At 41.0% G+C, this 24,488-nt stretch overlaps 1 protein-coding gene across 4 annotated transcripts in view; it reads left to right on the forward strand.

The window, feature by feature from the left end:
• The window catches only part of RELN (reelin), a 510,672-nt gene that overhangs the window by 229,764 nt on the left and 256,420 nt on the right, over nt 1–24,488 (forward strand). For all 4 annotated transcript variants that reach the window (XM_072147208.1, XM_072147209.1, XM_072147211.1 and 1 more), the window contains exons 11-12: nt 17,712–17,857; nt 21,949–22,100. In XM_072147208.1, coding sequence (XP_072003309.1) covers nt 17,712–17,857; nt 21,949–22,100 — 298 coding nt within the window. The remainder of the gene's footprint in view (nt 1–17,711; nt 17,858–21,948; nt 22,101–24,488) is intronic.

Genomic DNA, 24,488 nt, shown 5'->3' on the forward strand with positions numbered 1-24,488 from the left:
CAAGGCAATGAGCACACGTGCTCTTAATCCAGCAATATCAAAATTTATTTGGGGGGTTACATGTGCTGCCTTCCAACTACAGGAAACAAAAATTTCGGTGAACAAATTTACCTATTCCTGGTCCTCAGGCACCACTGAATGGGACGTGAGAATCAATAAAAAGAGAAAGGGTGGGATTAACTTAAGGCAGCCGTACTAAGCACTCTTTTGACGAAGGCCGAGCCTACCCCGGAGCCTGCATCCAGCCCCAGGTGTTTTACGAAGGTTGAAGGGTTTGACCAGACTGCGGCTTTACATATCTGGTCCAGTGTAATCTGCGCCATCTAAGCCCAGGAAGATGCTGCCGATCTAGTTGAATGTGCTCTGATTCAACGGGGAAGCAATATCCTCCAGTTGGTAACATAAAGAAATGACACTTTTGATCCACCTTGCCAAGGTTGCTTTGCTTGACCTTTTGCTCTTGTTAGGACCTATGAACTGCAAAAATAAAGCTTTGGGCATAATAATAAAGATAGCATAGCACTTCTGTCTTCACATACAGAGCCCACAGTCTTTTTTGTTCTTCCTAAGAAGACTTCATCCCAGGACAGGTAAGAAAATTTCCTCATTCAAGACTAAATGCAAGGGAACTTTGGGAAGAAAACCTGGCATTGTACGAAGGGTCAAACAATTGTCCATACTTCTCATGTATGGCTCTTTACACGAGAAGGCCTTGATCTCACTTATTCTGGGAGCAGAGCAGATGGCTACAGTTTTCCAGGAGAGAAGATGTAGGGCTATGTCCTGACAGGTCACATGATGGCAGTGGAGGATAAACCTGGGGGGTTGATTCTTTTTAGACCTCAAAAAATCTTTTGATAAGAAGGTTCTCTGAAGAGACACCTCCCATGGTGGAATTTATGGCCGAAAAATGAACCTTCAATGTAACAAATTTCAATCCTTTTTTCAGGCCATCCTGAAGGAATTGTAACAGAGCTGGAACTGCAGTAGCAGAGTTTTTTTTTTTACTTGGAGCACCACTGTCTGCAGAGTTTTTGGTTTTCAATAAGCAGATAATGTATTCATTACTTACTGAAAATCCTGAATTTCTCAGTTGCCCCCTTTCAGATTCTAAGCCGTAAAGGGAAGATGGTCCAGGTTGAGGTAAAGGAGACCGTTCTGGTGTAACAGATCCTTGCAGAGGGGCAATTTCAAGAATTTTCCCTCTGACCTGGTTAGGAGCAGAGAGAACCATAACCTTCTTGGTCAATAGGGTATTATGGCCAGCACAAGTGTTTTCTCTCTCTTGATCTTTTGAGGATTTGGAATGAGTCGGTAGGAGAGAAACACGTACTGGAACCAGTTTTCTGAATGTGAGGGCATCCACAGCAATGGATTCTCTTGTTTGTTTAGGGAGCAGAATATTGTAAGTTGGGAGTTGTTGCTTGTCACCATCAGATCGCTCTGGGGTAACCGTATTTTCGGGACCACGAGACCGAAAATGTCCTTGTCCAGATACCATTCTGCAGGGAATGACCAGATTGCGACTAAGCAAGTCTGCTCTTATAATCAATATTCCTGGATTGGATTGCTGAAATAGTCTGGATATTTTTTTCTGCCCATGAGATGAGCTGGATACATTCTGAGGATAGAGAACTGCTCCTTGTGCCCGCTGTTTGTTTATATAGGTTGTCTGAATGAATCAGCAGTTCTTGGTTCTGGAGAAGGCCTTGGAAGTAAAGGAGGGCTAGATGGACTGCTCTGAAGCTCCTTCAGATTCGCTGATTCTGTTCTGGCGAGGACCATTTTCTCTGGACCCAAAGATAGTCTATATGGCCACCCCAGCCCAAATTTCAGTCGTCCAATGTGAGGACTATAGGTTCCACATACTGGAGTGACTTCCCTTTCCAAGGGTTTCTGGACCACCAGATAAGCTCTTGGGTAGCTTGTACTAGAACAATCATGCTTTTGTCTAGAGAATACAGGTTCCTTGACCATTGAGAGAGGATTGACAACTGTAGCTTCCCTATGTGAGCTTTCACCCGTGGAACTGCGCTGATGGTTAGTCGCCCTAAAACAGACATTGCCTTTTGGATTGTTTATCTCGGAAGAAAAAAAAAACTGTTTTTCTGGGGGTTTTTTTCAGACTGATGGCTCTGGCAGATAAGGAGAGGGTATCGTTGAAGCGCTGATAATGAACCCCAAGAACTTCTGGCAATTGGACAGGATCTTTCTGTTGATGTAGGGCAGCATGGTGGCTCAGTGGCCAGCACCACAGCCCTGCAGCGCTGAGAACCCGGCCCAAGACCCATCCAGGTCAACATCCGCAAAAAGCCTGCACGTTCCCCCACTGTTTGCATGGGTTTCGTCCGGGTCCTCCTTTTTTCTCCCACACTCCAAAACACACTGGTAGGCTGACCAGACTGTGAGCCCCATTGGGAACAGGGACCGATCTGGCAAGCTCCGTGCAGTGATGTTCAATCTGTATGTGCTATATTAATAAAGAACCATTATAATAATTAATATTATTAGAAATCCATAGTCTTGAAACGATTTCAGGACAACCATTAGGTTTTCTTTCATCAAGTCCTCTGCTCACTAGCCAGTCATACTAGTATGGTCCACATGAAATCCCTGGGTTGTAAGGAAGGCTGAAAGTACAACTGCCACCTTTGTGAAGAGGCACTTGAGCTGGTAATGAAGGACTTCATCTTTCTGTTAAATGGCTACTTGCAGGAATCTCCTGTGGCTATGAAGGATTTGAACGTGAAGATATGGATTCTTTAGATCTATTGTTGTCATTACATTAAACAATTTTCTGCAATTATGAAGACAGCTGTCCGAATCAATTCTATCTTTAAGCTCTTCATCACCAAATATTGGTTGCGATAGATGAGGTCTAACACTAGCCTTGAACCACCGGCCTTTGGTACTGGAAAGACCCTAGAATAAATGCCTGGACCTAGCTGATGGAAAGAAACTGGTTCTAAGGATCCTTTGGAGACAAGTTCCTGGATGAGATTCGGAACAACCTGAGAGGCAATATTGAGGTAAAACCTGTCTGGAGGAAAACTCTTCAGCTCTATTGCATAAGGCCCAGGTGTCTGATGAAGTCTGGGCCCAAACGTGGGCAAAGAGGGATATTCTCACTCCGACCTATATAGGCCCGGCACCAGGAATAATAAGAGGATTCAGGCTGAGGTTTCATTGACTGACAAAACACCCTCTGTTATTCCTCCTGTCAAACCTGAAATTCCTCTTGAATTGAGACGATTTCGGTTCTCTGGGATAAAAGAACCTGAAATTGGATCATTAAACCCTTTTAGAATTTCTTTCAGTTGGGAAAGGCAGAAAAGGTAAATTGCAAAAATTATATTTAGCTGGAACATCCCCCATGCCAAAGTTTAATCCATAAGGACCTTCTGACAGAGTTAATGGAAGCTAGATTAGCTGAAGCTAGTTTAACTGCGTCAATATATGTGTCACCTGAGAAAACACAGATCCAGATTTCAACATAGGAAGGTCTTTCAGGAGGTCACCTCTTGGTACCCCATCTTGGATATCATTAGTCAGCTGACTGAGCCATATTCTGAGCGCTTTCACCACCGGTACGGAGGTTAAAGCAGATTTACATAAATTCACAGAGTGAGTTTAAAATTGTTTTATGCAAGCATCCATCTTTCTATCCAGAGGATCTATTAGCAGAGCAGACTCTGCAGGAAAAAACGGAAGTCATGGCCAGTTTATCTAGAGACAGGTTCACCTTGGGAACCAACTCTAATTCAGTAGACACTTGAGGATCTAATTTTAGACCGTTTTAAATCTGACACCAGGGTCTGAATTTTTGTCAGGTTTTAAATCATGATGGGTAGATATAACTCAGTGTCCTTATCAGATTCTGCAGTCTCTTTAAAGGGAACCTACCACCACTTATATACCTATAAAGGTAGATCGGGTCGTAGGTACATCTATAGGACGTGAAGATAGCCCTACTACACAACTTACAGTCAGAACTTACCGAAATGTCGTAATTTTGATTTGTTTCTTGTGAAAAAGAGTTGATTTGTTGCTTTATGGTGAAGGCTTTATCATGTGAAAAATTTGCTGAAAAATAAGAAAACAGAAACAAGTATATAGAACATGTGTGCCATGTTTTCCAATTGGACTTCTTAAATAACTGTGCCCGCCGTTTCCACTAGAAAAAAATGTGCAAAGTCCGTAAGAAGCCCTTAGTAAATGTGCCCCATTGTTTTGCAGATAACAAGCTCTCATAAGTAAATGTAAAAAGAAAACAGTTTACAAAACAAAATAGGGCTGCACAATTAATAGGTTAAATGTATTAACTATTTGTTTTATTATAACAACCTTATATAACTTATGGTATATTTACTATATTATATTGTAAATAAATTCATAATTTAAAGTTCATTAACATTAAGGACACATCAAACACATTTGGCAAATCCAATTGTTGCATTGTTAATAGCTTTACACAAATATTCATGATCAATGTACAAGATAAACACCTGACACATTACTTGTCACAATTACTATATAATTAATCACAATGCAAATATGTAGTAATATTCCACAGCGGCTCCCCATTAATCTCTTTTCTATTTTCCCCTCTAAATCTCATATCAGCTGTGCTCATTGCCTAGATTTTAATTAAAAAATGTCCTCTCTGAGGAGAAATAAGAAGTGGCAAACATAATCACTTAAAATATTACAGTCATTACAGAAATTGGCTGTTAGATTTTCAATCTACTCATAAACTATAATTTTCTATTGCCCCCAAAGTGTTCTTTGCATCCACAATGTTTATAAGATAATTTGGTTACCAGAAACCTTCCATTCATACGGGCTGAGTGACAACTTCTTAATGGATGAAATTGATGACTTTATGCTCATGTGGAGGTGAAGGTAAAGTGGACAGATTTCTTCCCATCTGCCACCAGACCTTTGCAAGCTGCCCATCCCAAAATACCCAGTGTTCTCAATCCAATCCAAAAGATGTTGCCAAAATAGAAATTGTTAGTCTGCAGCTGTCTATAAGAATCATTGGCCCATTGGGTCCCAAGGAGAGATTAAAATGAAGTCTTTCTGACATAAACCAGAAGCAACAGCAAAGATATTACAGGTGAAAACTATTAATGCAAGGGAAGGGTGTATAAGGAAAGTAATAACAAAGTAAGACGCAAACATATGTAGCAGTCCAAGAAATGGTATGTTCAGTTTATCTTATCTTTTATTGTGGGGGGATTTAAAATAGTAATAACTAAAAACATTAATAGCTCAGTTTTAGTGACATTTTATTACACTAGATATGTAACATAGTACAGTCTAGTATAGTATGTAACATTGTATAGTATTTCATTTATTTTTCTTTCATGGCACCTAGCAACAACTCCTGATATGACTCTGCGGCACATTTACCTACCCGGTCACTGGAGTTCACAGAAAGTGCATTATCCGATCATAATGCACGGTGCCGCGATTCACTAAGATTGTGCGCCCAAAGTCATGAATGTGTTGCTTCCCCGCTCAGGTCCGACAGAGTTCACCATCTTTTTAGTGCGTGGGCTTGCAACACAATTTAAAAGTTAAATCCTGCGTTCAGTCTGAATCAGTTGGACCTTCCGACGACTGCCCCTAATTTGTGTTGCATAGAAGCCAGTACAGCTGCGACACAAAATGGGTCATGTGTGCCACAATCCGAGCACGCACACTTATTAAATACCTGTGCAAGCCGTTTAATCCCCGAAAACAATGCACAGTCAAAAGTGCGTGTGTGACCCTTAGTAAATGAACCCCACTATGTCTATACATGTGCAATCTGCCAACGATATCATCAATTAGCTTGTATATAGTCAAATGACATGAAGGGGTTAAGGCAATAAAATATATGAAATGTATATGTATGTATATGAAATGGAGTTATTGCATGTCCCACAGCTGCCCTTTATGTCCAAGGGGTGTCTGTGAAAATGATAGTTAGTTGACCACACTTATGCCTAGGGAGTGCAGAACAGTTATATTAGGCATAATAAAATATATATCTTTTTAATGGGTCATAGTTATGAACCGTTATAAAGGCTACGAGGATTGTAAGTGCTTGAGGAGATACTACTCAATGACAGTTGAGTCCTTGGAATAATGCAAGCAATCGTTAAAGCAATGAATGAAAATAAGAGCTTACACCAATCCCCTACAGAAAGCTTTTAGTAAAGTATTAAGTCTGTTTTTTGTATTACTTCGATGGTATATAGACCAAAATTGGCTTAGATAGAAAATGCACTGGCAAGGAATTATTTAAGGATTAAAACCATCCATACACAATTCAACTTATCTGCTTTTAGCAGGATACCCACGCTCTTGAAAATGTGCCAACCACATGGATCAGTGATTGTTGGCTGAACACAATTCATTTTAAAAATAACCATGTTCTTACAGTGAGCAGAATTATGTTAGGTTGCTCTGATAATGCCAGTTGCTAATGTCATTGGCAAATTAATAGGTGTCTTAAAAACAATGTGAGTATCATAACATATTCCTCTTAAGGATCAATAAATAAATGACAATGAAAGTTAAATAAATATGTACACAATATCTATATTCTATAGGATACTACAACCTACAGTAAATTCATGTAACTAACATTTTGAGTCATGAAGATTAACCCTTTTAGGACCAAAGTCTTCTAATGCCTGAATGCCAAAAGAAAAATATTGGTTTTTGGAGTGACTTGTTGTAAGCTTAATTTTTTTTTTTGTTTGTTCCATACTTAAAGAATAACAATTATTAAAAAAAAACCTTTGATATGTTGTAGGGCATGCAATTTAAATCCCTTCTGCAATGGGATTAGTTACCCAAATCTTGCTCCCTTCACTGCAGTAGACTTCCGCTGCTATCAGCCTCTGTTAGTGATCCATCAGATGGCGGTTGCTATACCCTGTCTGTACTCACTGTGCTGAAGAGGGAGTGAGAATGTACTTGTTAGACATACCCTGCCTCCCTCTCTCCCACCACTGCTCTGCACACCTGATGTTGCTCCCAGCAGTCAATGATGTGCTTCCAGGAACCCTTACTAATGTAATAATAACAAAACACCTACACTATTATCTCTCCCTACACACCCTCCCTACACTTGTATATAAACAAATAATCCACCAGAAGCTGCAACTCTCGTATACAGTCTCCACTTCCCCATTCACTTTTCAATCCCAGCAGGAAATGGCGGACAAAAGAGAGGGAGAGCAGTGATAATGTTTTAGAAAGAAAGATCTCTTTTTTTCTCATCAGCCAGACATTCCTGACCATAAAATGGCTGCTGACGGAGGGTCATGTGATCTATATCTGTCCATGAACAATCACCCTGCCAGGACCTTATGATAACATTCATGAATATAAGATCAATGCAAGCGATTGGACATATAGAAATCACATGACCCTACATTTTCAGCCTTTTTATGGTCAGGAATGTCTGGCTGATGAGGAAAGATATAAGAGGCTTCAATTTATATATTAAGAAAGCGGTGCAGAACTTTTAATAGATGTATATTGATAAATTACCAATTTCATTTGAGGATTTTTTTCACATCATTGATTTTTCACTGAACCCATAAACACATACAGATACATTTTCTCTTTCTGACTTCAGTGATTTGTCACTAATGCCTTACTGAACCATTCTTTTCAATTGGCTTTTTCACTATTCAGTTTTTTTCACTTAGCAGTTGTCAGTGAATGCAAAAAGAACAGGTTCTAAACTAATCATTGAAAACTGAAGTGTGAAAAAGCCCAATGAAAAGAATGGTTCAGTAAGACATCAGTCAAAAGCCACTGAAGCCAGGGAGAGAAAATCTGTATGTGTCCATAGGCCAGAATGGGTTCAATAATAATTCAGTGATGTGAAAAAAAAACGCCAATGTGAAACCACACACACACACATTACAAAGAACATGAGTTAGAGTGGCCAACCCCTTTAATATTTGGTACAGAAATGTTTGTTTTCAATTACAGAGTTCAGATGTATCCTGTAGTTCTTGACCAAGTTTGCACACACTGCAGCGGGGATTTTGGCCCACTTTCCATACAGATCTTCTCCAGATCTTTCATGTTTGCTCTTTTATGTTGTACTGTTATTATGCTGGGCAACATTGTTATGCAGCTCTCCCTAAATACTTTCAATTGGGCTCAGGTCTGGAGACTCCCTAGCCCACTCCAACATCTTGAAATACTTCTTATGTGGCCACTCCCTAGTATTCTTTTCTGTTTATTTAAGTTTCAGTTTATTATTATGCTTGAAGACTATGAGCTATGGCTCATCTTCATTGCTCCTACTAAGGAAAGAAGGTTGTAAAAACAAACCAAGATATTTAATCAGAAGAGACCAAGGCAGGATTGAAGTATAAAGGCTACTGATAATATTATCAATATTGTTATTACAATATAAATGAATAAGGGGGTGGCATACCTAGTTAAGCTCTGACTATCCCGTCAGACAGTGGGGCACATGTATCAAACTTTTGGCTTGCCTTTTCCTTTAATTTTTGAGACTATTCATGGTGCTTGTGCTCATTTGCGACTTTGTTTGCGCCTAAGACAGTCTCCCTTCAAAGTTTGCCTGTGTGTAGTTTTCTGCAGTGTTCCCTCAGTTGAATCCGCATGTGAAAAGTGCGACTTTTTTTAAAAAGTCACAAAGAAGTTGCAAATTTTGGCGAAGAAATTAGCTAGAAACTGACTTTTGGAGACTTTTCAAATTCTTTTGCAAATTAACCCCTTTAGGATGCAGCCAGTTTATAGCTTAAAGGACACCTGTCATCAGATCTCTGTCACTATTTCTGTCACCACTACCTGTTGGAGCAGCTCACAAGGATCCATCCCAGCCTTTATCTAGTTATTTTATACATTAATCATTATAAAATCATCTATTCTTTATTATGTAAATGAGGCTGGTCACATGGTCAGAGGCAGTGATGTCACCCCTGTTCCCCCTCCCCTCTCCTCCCCCTGCTCATGTCTGTGTGTAATGTATAGTAAAGCATTGGTAGTGTGTGTGCTGCATCTGCTGACATGCTGCATCCACCTAATACACAGAGACACAGACATCAGCTACACAAGTACCTGACATGTTCTGCTATAATATGGCTGCCTGGAGCTGTTGTATCTCTCCTATACACACACGCAGGCTGCAGGAGCGTGGCCTCCAGCAAGCACATGGAGCAGCCATTGCATGGAGCAGCTGTCAGGCAGGCACTGGGGGTGTGGCTGTGCCTCCCACTCATGAATAAGCTGGACAGCTTGAATATGCTAATGACTCATTGGACATTTCACAGGTCATTGCTTAAGTTTACAGGCATGTAGAGGGACAATGAAGGGATAGAGGCAATGCTCTCTAATGGCAGTTTATGAAAATATATTTGGATTAGGGGGGTTATTTTGCATGACGGGTTCTCTTCAAGGCTCAGCCCCATTTTTTGTATTCTGACTTGTGTTGCTTTATATGGTATTTACTTTGAACACTGTTACTTATCAAAACGATTCTGAGATGGTTATTTCCCCACATGGTGTACCTCATTTTTGTGGTAAATTTTGGCTGATAAGTTTTGCGTTTATTTACAAAAAAAGAAAAAATATAGAATTTTTTTGAAAAAATTGGCATTTTCTAAATTTTAAATCAACACATTTTCAGGCAGATAGATTTACCACCTAAATAAGTTGCTGAATAACATTTCCCATACATTTTCATAATTTTTGAAATGACTGGATAATTTATTTTTTAGTCGCACGGCTTACAAATCAAATATCGGTTTTCCGTATTTTCAGAATTGACTATTTTGGGGATAAATACTGTTTTGAATGAAATTTTACATATTTAACAACAAAAAAACCCCTATATAATCAACCCATTTTCAAATCTGCACCCCTCAACCTATCAGAAACAGATTCTAGGAAGATTGTTAACCCCTTGAAATCTTCATAGTAATTGTATCAAAATGGCGGTAAAATTTAGAATGGTCATATTGTGCCGGTTATACGTTCATTTAGCCCTACAATTTACACATTTCCAAAAGATAAAAAGAGAAAACCCACCTTACAATTTGTTATGCAATTTCTCCCGAGTACAGAGACCCCCCACATGTGATGGTATTTTTTTTGTGGGATGAGATGCTTTTTCCAGTGTTACCATTTTGGGGTTGGTATCCCCTATTTTTGAAAATTTAGGAACTTTTTTTGAGGGCAGGAATTGAAAAGCATCAACTCTGTACTGGATTTTTTTCCTTTTTTTTGATGTTCACCCTAAAGCCTAATAATCATGTTATCTTTATTCTATGGGTTGATACGATTACGGGGATACCATACTTGAATATTTTTTCTTAAGTTTTACTAAATTTGCCAAATAAAACTCCAATGTGGGGAAAAATCTATCATTTTTGCATTGCCGTCTTCCAAGTGGCATAACATTTTTACTTTGCTGGCTGTGGAGCTGGTTGATGGCTTGTTTTTTGTGGGGCGTGTTGTTCTTTGCAACAGTATTATTCTGTTTTTTTGTTCACTTTTTATTGCATTTTTTTGTGGGATTCAATTGGTAAAAATCATTATTTTTGGTGGGTTTTTATCAGTTTTTTTTTAGTTGTGTTCATCGTGCGGGTTCAATAATTATTTACTTTTATTATACGGGTTTAGACAGTTTTTTTGTGTTATTTGTCTCTTTATATATTATGGGGCTTATAGCCATTTTTATTGATTGATACTATTTTTTATTGAAAAACATATTTTTTTACTTTTTTACTAGTTCCACCATGGGACATGAACAAGCAATCATCTGACCCCCGGAAGACAGGTTAAATGCCGCAGTCGCGCTGACTGCTGCATTTAACGGGTAAAATACCCCTTCATCTGGTACATCTGGCACCCCGTGTTTCCCGATGCCGATCCGGCACTGATGCAGAGCTGAGCCGGCATCAGTACTGTGTCGGATATATCCGACCGCAGAGCGGGAAGGGTTAACTAAAGACCAAGTGCCACATGTATCAATAACATACATCTGACCAGCAGAAAAGCAGAAAAGCCAAGAAAAGTCCCAAAAAATAGACAGACACAGCCAGACTTATAATACATGTCACATGCACATACTCTGGGAGACCTGTGACTGTGTGAGTATACAGGCACAGTATACAGTATATGTAGAAGTCTGATGCTCATTTGATATAAGTCAATGACATATTTACTGTGGCCATTTACAGAGAGATCTATGTACACAGACTAACAGCAGACTATGCCCTATTTCTAATATATTTAGGTATATATATACTATCTGTAGCTCCCGGCATTGCCTGGGATAGTAAATAACTGCTCTTAGCTATAACAAAATAGAGTGGGCTAGCAAAAAAATATTTTATATGTGTCTCTCTCTCTCTATGTCTGTCTCTGTGTCTCTCACTCTGACTGTCTTGGTGTCTGTCTCTGACTGACTCTTTGTCTTTGACCATCTCTGTCAGTGATGGTCTGTGACTGTCTCTGTCTCTGACCATCTTTGTATTTTCTGTCTGTCTCTGATTGTCCCTGTCTCCTACTGTCTCTGTCTATGATTGTCTCTGTCTCTCACTGTCTCTGTCTTTCTCTGATGATTTCTGTCTCTGAGTGTCTCTGTCTGTCCAGTTTTCTCTGACTGTCTCTGTCTCCGACTGTCTCTCTCTGACCGTTTCTGTCTCTGACCATTGCTGACTGTCTCTGTCTTTGACTGTTTCTGACTGCCTCTGTCTGTAACTGTCTCTTACAGAGTCTGACTCCCTCTATCTCTGATTGTCTCTGGCTCTCTCCGTCTCTGACTGTCTTCATCTGACTGTAACTGCCTATCACTATCTCTGACTGACTTTGTCTCTGTCACCTTGTCTATGGTGGGATTTATTAGAAATGTCTGATAGCGGAACTGTTCTAGTTACTCATGTCACTGATTGGCTGCCATGAGTAACTGGAACAGTTACCCCCTATCCCCCTATCTCTGTATCCCTATCCATATTACCTCACACATGAGCTGTCTTATACGCATTGCCTATAGTATCCAATCAAAACTCAGAGCTCATATTAATGACCTGTGGCAAAATAGCAGCCAATCACGGCTCAGCTTCTAACTGCCACAGCAGCAGCAGACAATGGCTCCTGTATATGGTGGTTAATAAGTATATTTTGGAAAGCGCTGGTTGAAAAGTTTTGCTCAAAACCTAATCAATTTGATGATTGTAAACGTGATGGTGCAGATTCCTTTAGCAGATGGTGCAGACATACACACACACATACACTGAGTTTTATATATTAGATATACTATTCCCCATTTCAGATATATATATATATATATATATATACTGTGACTCATTATCTATAAACATATATACATATAGAGAGAGAGATTGAGAGATATATAGATATATACTATGTCCCATTTCAGAGAGATATAGAAATACAGAAAGTCCTCGTGTTACATACAAGATAGGGTCTGTAGGTTTGTTCTTAAGTTGAATTTGTATGTGAGTCAGAACTGTATATTTTATAAATGAAACTCAAGCCAAATTTTTTTTGATCTGTGTGACAGTTGGATTTTAAAAATGTTGGATTGTCATAAAAACCAGGATTAACAATAAATCTTAACTACAGACATATTTAACAATGGTTATAGCTGTTTATTGTAGCCTGGGACTAAAGTACATTAAATTACCGAAATACAGAGGTCCGTTTGTAACTAGGGGTCATCTGTAAGTTGGGTGTTCTTAAGTAGGGGACCGCCTGTATACTGTTCCCGATTTCAGAAAAATACAGATATAAACTGTGTGCGTCTTACAGAGGCATATAGGTCAGTGGTGGCGAACCTATGGCACGGGTGCCAGAGGTGGCACTCAGAGCCCTTTCTGTGGGCACTCAGACCATTGCCCCAGGACAGAGTTCACCAAACAGGATCAAATCCATCAAATCTTTCTGCTGTCCCAGGCAACTTGGAGAGAAGCTATAATTAAAGTCTGAATTTGCCCTCCTTATTTCCACTGTATTGGTGGCCTCAGGCGTCCGATACAATGGAATAACAGGTAGCAATAAGTTACTGCTTAATATGCCATGTTGGCACTTAATGGTAAATAAGTGGATTTTGGTTGTAGTTCGGGCACTCGGTCTCTAAAAGGTTCGCCATCACTGATATAGGTATATACTATGCCCCAACACAGAGACTAGATATACTTTGTGCCCCAACACAGACACTATATATATACACACACTATGTCCCAATACAGACACTATATACACACACTGGAGCACATTTACTTACCAATGCTCTGTGCCGTGATTCACTGAGATCGTGCGCCCAATTTCCTGCATTTGTGGCTTCCTCGCTCAGGTCCGCCGGAGTTCACCTTCTTCTTCCCAGTGCATGTAAGTGCATTGTCTTGCGACACTATTTAAAAGTTAAACCCCCGCAGTCAGTCCAAATCCGTCGGATCATCCAAGGGCCTGCCCCCGATTTGTGACGCATGAAAGCCGGTGCGATTGCGCCAAAATCCGATCGCATGCGACACAATCCCTTTTTTAATACCTGTCCCAGCCGTGCGAAACCCGAAAACGTCGGAATATCTGACAAAAGTGTGGTCCTCGGACCCTTAGTAAATATGCCCCACAATGTCCCAACACAGACATTATGGGGCACATTTATTAAGGGTCGCGCTGCATTTTTGGCGGACTGTGCACATTCCTCATGGCCAAAACAGCTTGCACAGGTATTTAAGAAGCGTCTGCACTGCTAATTATGTCGCACGCGACCCTTTTGTTGGGCAGCTGCGTTGCCTTCCATACGTGCCATCAGACGGTCCGACTGATTTGGACCGAGCTCAGTATTTAAAGTGTAACAAAGCAAAAAAAAACCTAAAATACATAATTCTGCTCCAGGTGTCCCTGGGAATCATTCCTCAAAGTATTTTGCCTTTCGGTCCTCATTTAGTACCTTTTTTGACCCATAGCAACCACGGTTTCCAGCTCTCAAAAAAACTACAATCAGCAAGAAGGAAGGGCGGAGCCTGCTTCCTGTCACCTCATTACAAGCGCCTGCTAACCAATGAGAGCATAGCTGTCTTCTATCTATCTATCTATCTATCTATCTTATATCTATCTATCCATCTCTCATATCTATCTATCTCATATCTATTTATCTATCTCTCCTATCTATCTCTCCTATCTATCTATCTATCTATCTATCTATCTATCTATCTATCTATCTATGTACCTACCTATCTAAGTAAAACTTCAGCACAGCACATAAGGGCACAGCTTGGAGTCTCTTTTCTCCTGCCATTTCCTGTGGAGTGTGTGGTGATGGGGGATCTTTGTGGATTATTCGTTTATACAGTATACAGGTGTAGGGAAAGCTAAGGTAAAGATAAGTGTAGGTGTTTGGTTATTATATTAGTCAGTGTTCCTGTCAGCACATGACTGCTGCAGACATGAGGTAATCAGCTGTGAGCAGGGAGGGGGATGGGGGCATGTCTCTTCCTCCGTAGTCTCAGCTTCTTTCTGAAGACGGAATGAGCTTAGCAACAGACATATGTGAGATTGCTGACATCTAGGGGAAGTCTGCAGAATACAAGAGAAAGGAGCAAGCTTCGGGTAACTATTCCAATTGCAAAAGTGCTTAAAATGACCCACCCTACAACATATCAAAAGTTTTTTGAAATGACGGTTACACTTTAGCTTTTAAATTGTTTCGCACACACCCTAAGGGGAACATTTACTAAGATTAGTGCAAACTTCACTAAAATTTTTTGCCTATGTATCATGAAGGGGGCACCAGATTCCTTAAGAAAGTGCACCAGAAATCATGTATCTGACGCTTCTCTGCACTGGCCCGACAGAGTTCACCAACTTTTTTGTGGTGCAACTTTAACAAAGGGTGTGCAACAGATTTTGCATGCTAAATCTGGCACACGGACCGACTGAGCACCGGAATGCCCCCTAATTTGTGTCACATTGTGCCTAATGTAGCTGCGCCACAAAACAGTCACGTGTGACACATTTGTGGTGCAGGCACTTCTTAAATACCCGTGCAAGCAGTTTCCACTAGAAAGAACGTGCAAAGTCCGACAGAGAACTGGCGCAAAGCCCTTAGTAAATGTTCCCCACTGTGCCTCAACACAGACACTATATATATATATACACTCACCGGCCACTTTATTAGGTACACCTGTCCAACTGCTCGTTAACACTTAATTTCTAATCAGCCAATCAAATGCAACTCAGTGCATTTAGGCATGTAGACATGGTCAAGACAATCTCCTGCAGTTCAAACCGAGCATCAGTATGGGGAAGAAAGGTGATTTGAGTGCCTTTGAACGTGGCATGGTTGTTGGTGCCAGAAGGGCTGGTCTGAGTATTTCAGAAACTGCTGATCTACTGGGATTTTCACGCACAACCATCTCTAGGGTTTACAGAGAATGGTCCGAAAAAGAAAAAACATCCAGTGAGCGGCAGTTCTGTGGCGGAAATGCCTTGTTGATGCCAGAGGTCAGAGGAGAATGGGCAGACTGGTTCGAGCTGATAGAAAGGCAACAGTGACTCAAATCGCCACCCGGTACAACCAAGGTAGGCAGAAGAGCATCTCTGAACGCACAGTACGTCGAACTTTGAGGCAGATGGGCTACAGCAGCAGAAGACCACACTGGGTGCCACTCCTTTCAGCTAAGAACAGGAAACTGAGGCTACAATTTGCACAAGCTCATCGAAATTGGACAGTAGAAGATTGGAAAACCGTTGCCTGGTCTGATGAGTCTCGATTTCTGCTGCGACATTCGGATGGTAGGGTCAGAATTTGGCGTCAACAACATGAAAGCATGGATCCATCCTGCTTTGTATCAACGGTTCAGGCTGGTGGTGGTGGTGTCATGGTGTGGGGAATATTTTCTTGGCACTCTTTGGGCCCCTTGGTACCAATTGAGCATCATTGCAACGCCACAGCCTACCTGAGTATTGTTGCTGACCATGTCCATCCCTTTATGACCACAATGTACCCAACATCTGATGGCTATTTTCAGCAGGATAATGCGCCATGTCATAAAGCTGGAATCATCTCAGACTGGTTTCTTGAACATGACAATGAGTTCACTGTACTCGAATGGCCTCCACAGTCACCAGATCTCAATCCAATAGAGCATCTTTGGGATGTGGTGGAACGGGAGATTCGCATCATGGATGTGCAGCCGACAAATCTGCGGCAACTGTTTGATGCCATCATGTCAATATGGACCAAAATCTCTGAGGAATGCTTCCAGCACCTTGTTGAATCTATGCCACGAAGAATATATGACACTATATAGACACTGTGCCCAACACAGAAACTATATATATATATGTGTGTATATATACTGTCCCCCAACACAGACTCTATACAGGCAGTCTCCGGGTTATGTCTAAGATAGGTTCCGGAGGTTTGTTCTTAAGTTGAATTTGTATGCAAGTCGAAACTGTAAATTTTATAATTGTAGATCCAGACCAAAAATTTTTTTGCCCCAGTGACAATTCGAGTTTAAAAATTTTTTTGCTGTATTGGGACCAAGGACTATCAATAAAGCTTCAATACAGACACCATACAGCTGATCATTGTTGTCTGGGACTATAGTAAAGCATTCAGAGAGCTTGACCAGAGGTCACAGGGGGCAGAGGGGTCCGTCTGTAACTATGGGTCATTTGTAAGTCAGGTGTCCCTAAGTAGGGGACCGCCTTTATATACACTGTGCCCCAACACAGAAACTGACCCACACTACCACAGCTTCCTCTTCCTCCTGATTCTCCTGGCTGCAGCTGATGACTCTTGCTGTGTGATGATGACATCGTCACACTGCTGGGTAACAGAGAGTGTTGATGCTATTGATTATTGTGGAAGTTGCTCATCACTCGTCCCGCCCCGCGGGTAGAAACAGCGCTGGGTGTGAATCCAGTAGCATTTTCTCTTTTTTTAATTTCTGGACAAAATCACCTCCTCTTCTTGGGTGTGGGGACATGTTTTATTACCTGGAACTTAAGATGAGAGACGGGTTTGTGATGGTGAAAATGATTAGTCCATATGTTGTACTTGTGTTGATCTATTCTAAAAGTCTGTGTTGTTTCCCCAACATATACCAGACTACAAGGGTAGTAGACAACACATATGGTGTGCACCTTTTAATACATTTATTATTTAAACAGTATCAACTTATCGCTTATACAGTAATAAAGCTCTATTTGCTAAATACCTGAAGTCCATTTAACACAGAAAATTATAGTATATTTAAGACTATAGCTCCGTGAACATTAAGATGGTCCCATCAACATTTAGAGGACATCTACCACCAGGATCAAGGACTGTAAACCAAACACACTTACATGCAGGTGTGTGCTTCCTCTGGCAGGATCCACTCTTCATTTAGCTTCTTATACCCTAGGGTTTTTTTTTTTTTAAAAAAGGCTTAAAAAATGAGGCAAATGAGCCTGAGCTACTCCAAAGCTTTGTCGCCCAGAGCCCCTCAGGTACATTTGCATAATTTTATAAAGCTTTTTTTTTGTAAAAACAAGGGCATAAGAAGCTAAAAGAAGAGCAGATCATGCAAGAGGGGGCATACAGCAGCATGTAAGTGTGCTTGTTTTATTATCCTCGTGGTAGACTTCCTTTAAAACAATTTGTTTTTACCAATTTTAACAATGTTTTATTCTTGTCTCCATAGCATAGCTGTCAATCAGACGGAAATTCCATCTATTTCCATGGAACAGAGGGCAGTGAATACAACTTTGCTACAACAAGGGATGTTGATTTGTCTTCTGAAGACATCCAGGAGCAGTGGTCAGAAGAATTTGAGAGTCTGCCTACAGGGTAAATGTTTCTGATTCAATCACAAATCAACTTAATGAAACCATTAATAAGTACAAAGAGTTGATAATGACAAATTACTTTATTTATATAGTTTTTTTTTCAAGGAAGGCTTTAAAGACAAATAAGCATGCACATCTCACATTTCATGTACATCTATGGGATGCATGTTTATTGTGTGATATGTTTTATATTACTTTATTCCAATATATAATTTCATAGGGCACAAGGTTCCTCAAACATCTTAACACCTTTTAGATCTGTAGCTTTCACAGTTCTATATGGTGGCATTATTCAGAAAATCAATGTTGAAATTAAATGTAAATTGTTTTTCTAAAGCCATGGAGTTCAGCACTGAAGTCAAGCTCTCCCCATTTAATTTGCTCTGATTGACATTATGCAGCAGATTTCAGTAGAGTCAGTTACTTGTGTCCATGGATGCCAGGCCATCAATTACAGGTTAGGAGGCATTCTGAGGTAGAGAACGCTTCACTTCAGTGCTAAAGTTTCCACCTCAATAATGTCATACATCTATATTACATCTCACATCAAAGTGCATTCTCTGGATGATGACGCCACACTGCACCATGAAAGAAACTTGATCTCAAAGGTATTAAGATACTTTACAATATACTGGTAGTGGTTTATTTTTCAGTACTGTTCTGGTAGTGGGGGATAAAATAGTGATTGTCTTATGCAGCTGGCTTTCAGTTATCTCATTAGCCAACTAATTTCTCTTGGTGTCATTGTTTAGTCATCTAGAGCTCGGGAATGGAAAATGCCCCTATAGGACAGGGTTTGTCTATTACTGTATACCTACAAAATTTACTATTAACACAAGCCTATACTCTATATCGGTGGTGGCGAACCTATGGCAAAGGTGCCAGAGGCAGGACTACGAGCCCTTGCTGTGGGCACCCAGGCCATTGCACCACACAGGACTCAAAGAATCTTCCTGCAGTTCCAAGCAATTTAAAAGATGCGGCTTTCAGTCATATATTAAAGTGATACTTACTTCGCTACTTGGGACTGTAGGAAGAAGGAGAAAATAGGGCCGAATTATCTTTGGAGGCTGGCCCCACGATTCTCTGTGTTCCATCTTTTTTCTACTGTGTTGTTATCCTCAGGAGACCAATAGGATTGAAAGTTGTTGAAGAACAAGGACTGCTTTAATTTTTGGTTGGCACCTCACGATAAAGGGTTTTTTAGGTTGCAGTTTGGGCACTCAGCCGCTAAAAGGTTCACCATCACTGCTCTATGTGGTCCCTCAGTATGTATCAATAGATGACAATTATTAATACTCTAAGGCATGACATTCCAACTATAAATACATACACAACATTATACATTTTTTTTAAAGTAGGGGGTACTGTCACATTCCCTACCCTTGAGGTAGGAAAGGGTTATCATCTTGAGTGCCTCGCTCAGTGACTACAGTTATATTTGCTAGACATACAGCTAGGTTTAGGGCTGGACTTCTTTGCCAGAAAACTGAATGTTTAAGAGTTTTTGGATGGTGGCACATTATATTAGCATGTAAATCGCCAGGTATGTGATGAAAATGGGTTTAAAAAGTTCCTAGAAACAAGTAGACTTACTATCATACATCATTAATGTTAACCTCCACTGTCGCAACCAATTGATACCAGTTTACAGAGCAAATTGATTTTCACCACTTACTGAGGGACCACAAACAATCAGTGTGGTCACCATCAGCATGATGTCTCTAACAAGCCCATTGGGGGAGATTAATAAAGACTCGTGCATTAGTTGGCAAACGTAATGATCACTGACCCAAATTTACAGCAGTTTCCAGCCTCTTAGTAAATCAGGCGCAGCGCTCATAGTTTGGTGCAAGCTATAGTAAATTCAGGCTAGGACTTACTGCCCCCCCCCCCCCCACAAACCCACAAAAAAAAAAAAATTTGTCACTTTGCCGCTCTTACAGGAGTTAAATATTAAAAAATATATTTTTCAAAATATCAATACAGGTATTGTGTTACAAAACCATATATTTGTAGATAATCCTGAAAGGATCATACATACAAGGGCAATTTATTAACACTAGCCTTACTCTCCTTGCCCACACATGACACTAACTGCCATAGATTTCTGATATAAACTGGCATGATCCTTGTGCAGGCAATTGCAAATTTAATGTGTCTAGGCATCCCCACGCTCTGTGCCTGACCTGAGTGTTCAAATACGTTGCGGGATGGTGGCACAAGGTCCCAGGTGTCCCAGGTGTAGTCGGACCCAGAATCTGATATGTACTACAGTTCTGCATATGCCATAAGACAAAGAACCTGACTAAAGTTCAACAATACCAAGGCTGGTAAGCTCAATTGTTTCCCACTTTCTTATTAACTAGATACTGGGAACTAACTAAATCTGGGAGATACTAGATGTGAAATACTGTATGTATTCTGTACATTGCTCACAGGTCTTAAATTGAAATCCTAGGTTAGTGTATGGGTGAATGGAGAGACATACACCTCTGTGGTAAATGGAGCATATTTATAGCCAGAAAACCTGAAAAAGAATGTTTCAATCTTAATTGACTGCCAAGTAAATCAAGCATTTATTTGAACTGTGGTATTCTTGAGCATTTTTCCCCAGTGGACTTTTCCTATCTTCTACAATGGGACTTTAAATGTCACTTAAGGTTGAGCCTTCCAAATTATATAGTGGTGTTGCACACAGAGCTAACTTAGTTGTCATTAACTCAGATTTAAACGATATATAGTGGACATATAGAAATTTAATATCTGGCATTCTAGGTCAGTTGTCAAGAGAGACATTGGGGGTCATTTATTAAGGGCCCGATTCGCGTTTTCCCGACGTGTTACCCGAATATTTCCGTTTTGCGCCGCGTGTACTTAAATTGCCCCGGGATTTTGGCGCACGCGATCGGATTGTGGCGCATCGGCGCTGGCATGCGCGCGACGGAAATCGGGGGGCGTGGCCGAACGAAAACCCGACGTATTCGGAAAAACCGCCGCATTTAAAAACCGAAAATGTGTCGCATAAGGACCGCTTACCTTCACCTGGTCCAGCTCGGTGCATTCCGGCGCGATGAGTTTACTTTCAGCGCAGCAGCGCCACCTGGTGGACGGCGGAAGAACTACCTTATTAAATCCCGGCCGGACCCGAATCCAGAGCGGAGAAGCCGCCGCTGGAACGCGAATGGACCGGGTAAGTAAATTTGCCCCATTGTATGAAAAATCTGTCCAACTGTGCATTTATTTGGAGTAAATTTTTATCCCTGCATATCCAGGCAGATTTTCTGTGTTTTTATAATTAACGTTAAATTATCATCCAAATCAAGCATGATAAACTAGGGGCACTCATAGATCCAGGCACTATGACTGTGGTAGTCTTCTTATATTCATGGTCTCCATTCTTTTAAAATTATGCTAATGAGCCCGAAAGGCTACTGGGAGGTTCCAAGAGCCCTTCCGTGCTGTAGCTTCGCAGGTTGTTACATTGTGCAGGAGCACTTCCCCCATCCAACTGTGTGAGATTATACCAAGCATAAGAAAGTGGGAAGTGCTGTTGGATCTATGAGTAAGTGTCCCTAATTTATCATGCCTGATTTGGATAGTAGATTCCCTTTTTGTTAAGCTCCTCATAGCAGCTCATTTTAAACTAAAAGTATTGAGTGTCAATTTGATTATCAGAGATTTATAGCTAAATGTGTTAGGTATATTTTCTATAGGTATGTATCGATTTTTCCCAACATGCTAAAATACAGGGAAAATTCGGTCTGTTAGAAAGTTGTATGGCAATGATAATAATTGCTCATACTGTGATACAAGAGGCATAATAAAGTCTTCGCTTTGATGTGGTAAAGTGTCTGCAAGTCATTTTAATATACACTGTAGGCAGGACAATCCCTCACTCTGTAAAGTACCTAGTACAATATGTTTATTTTCATATTTGCATGTGGAATTATGAAAAAAAGCACTTTCTGGAATCGACATTTTAGGTACTTTTTCTAAAATAATTTTTATTGTTATAATTGGTATTTGTGCAGTATATTGCTATAATTATGCCAAATATTTCCTTCTAACTGTAATGTCATTTGTCAATAGGTGGGAAATTGTTGGAGCTGTCATTGGTACTGAATGTGGAACAATAGAATCAGGCTCTTCTCTTGTATTTCTAAAAGATGGAGAAAGAAAATTATGTACTCCTTATATGGATACTACTGGTTATGGAAATCTACGTTTTTATCTTAGTATGGGTAAGTTAACTAAAAGTCCCCTTAGAATTGCATTAAATAGCCTTACGTTTCACAAAAATAACCATGCAAACAAGGAAGTTTGCTGAATTAAAAAGTTATGACCTTTAAATCGCCACTTCTGCAAAAAATCATTTTGGAAACATACCGCTTGATACTGTAAAACCATTGCATGTATCTGTCATTTGTCTATGTAATCGTTGATGGTTGTAAATGATAAACAGAATAACAGATCTTTAATAATTTCTTACTTCTATTGCCAGCTTAAAGGAGTTGGACACTCTTTAACATAAAATGCCAATATACCTTTACTGCCTTAATAATATTACATGAATGTTCACCAATTGATTCATTACCCTGATGCTTCGTTTAGTGCTGTCTGCAGATTCGCTGTGCACTCTGCATAGACATGACAAAGATACTATACTGATAAATAGGAGAGAATTGTAGCAGGAGACCCACCTCCCTGTTACTGTCAGTGGGACGGACTGAGAGAAAAAAAACACACTGTAGGTTGCCATTTGGAGAGTCTTAAGGAATAAAACACAGAAAGTTGTCTAGAGATTCATGTCAGGGAGATAGGGAGGCTACTGTTAGGTGAGTAGCCAGGAGTCTCTTTGGGTAGAGTCTGTGGAGGAGCCTGTGGACCCTCTGGACCACCGCGGGAGTTTATAGTACTAGTTGACACCCGGGACCGGAGTCTAAGTGGCACCTGGTCTTCACCAGAGCCCACTGCAAAGCGGGATGGTCTTGCTGCAGGGGGGTGCCACCATCAGGAGGACGCTGGCCTTTTAAGTTTTGGAGAGCCGACACGCGTACGCCCTAGAGAGCAGGTACGTGCATGGCCTAGTCGGACGGGAAGCAGGAGTGTGGAGAGGTGAGTCCGGGCCAGAGGGCACCACGCCACACTGGGAGGCACGGGTGTGCCCGCAATCCACAACGAGTCTGTGGACCCTCTGGACCACCACGGCAGATGATGGTACTAACCGACCGTCTAAGTGACACCTTGTCTTCACCAGAGCCGCTGCAAAGCGGGATAGTCTTGCTGCGGCTGGGTGCCACCAGGTCATTCCACGGGTGCGACTAGGCCCGTGGTGGCAGCCAAGGTTGTAGGGATAGAAGGAGGAGATGCAGGCCACAGTCCAAGCCTGGGGTGACAGCAGGAAACGGCTTGGCAAGATGAGCTGGAACTCACGACAGGACACAAGAGCTGGCACACGGTACTGGAACGCAGGGACAGACTGGCACACGAAACAGGCAGGCAGGAACAGATGACGGGAACACAGCAGGCACGAAAATGACAGGAACACGGAGGAACACTGGAATCACAAGAACACGTAGGAACACTGGAAACACAGGGAACACTGGAGGCTTTTCACTTAGCAGGAAATGATGCTGAAGATCCGGCGAGGAAGGAAGGGAGGTGCTGGATTATAAGGGCTGAGCCGGATTAACCAGTGCCAATCAGGAGGGTGCTGGCCCTTTAAGTCTTGGCGAGCCAGCATGCGTGCCCCCTAGAGCACAAGGACGTGCGCGGCCTAGTCAGTTGGGAAGCCCACTATCCGCAGTGAGAATCGCGGGTGTGGCCGTGACAATTCATAGTGCTTTACAAATCATAGGGGACTTATAGAAGTATAATAATACATATTGTATTTTCGGACCTGACGAAGGAGGTAGATCATCTCTGAAACTCGTTGTCCATCCTTGTCAAGTCAAAAAATAAACATTATGTGAACCTGAGCAGCACGACATTAGCCTGATTCTTTCCACTTCTTACTACATTATAATAATACATGACAGAGTGCAAACAGTCATATGGAACAATAGGAGTGAGGGGCCTGCACGCAAGAGCTTATATTCTATGAGGATGAAGAGGTGACACAAGAGGTAAAGAGCTTGTATAATGGTCCAGCCATTCTTTATAAGGGAACAGTATAAAATAATTTAATACATAAAAATTCTGCTGTTTGAACCAGCCATCTTATATACATGGTCCAAAGTGAAAGTAACTGCAGAGAAGCCTGGAGCTTGGTATACATCTGGTGTTTGGGGGATAACAAGACATAGGATGGATTTGTAAAGAGAGAGTTGGCATTTCATGCAGTTAGCGAGTGTGATAGGCTTGCTTAAGGAGATGGGTTTTAAAAGCATGTTTGAAACTTTGGAGGGTGGGTAATAGTCTGGTAGTCCGCGTAAGGGCCTTCCCAAGAATTGGTGCGACTCGGGAGAAGTCCTAGATATATGCATGAGAGGTGCGATTTAAGGTAGAGATTAATTTAATATAACTGGCAGATCGAAGAGCATGGGTTGGGTGATGAGATGAAAGAAAAGAGTAAGGGAGGTGCAGCATTATACAGAGTTTTGTGGATGAGGGTTTTAAACTGAATTCAG

This window comes from Engystomops pustulosus, chromosome 4 (assembly GCF_040894005.1).
Source record: "Engystomops pustulosus chromosome 4, aEngPut4.maternal, whole genome shotgun sequence".
Lineage (NCBI taxonomy): Eukaryota > Metazoa > Chordata > Amphibia > Anura > Leptodactylidae > Engystomops > Engystomops pustulosus.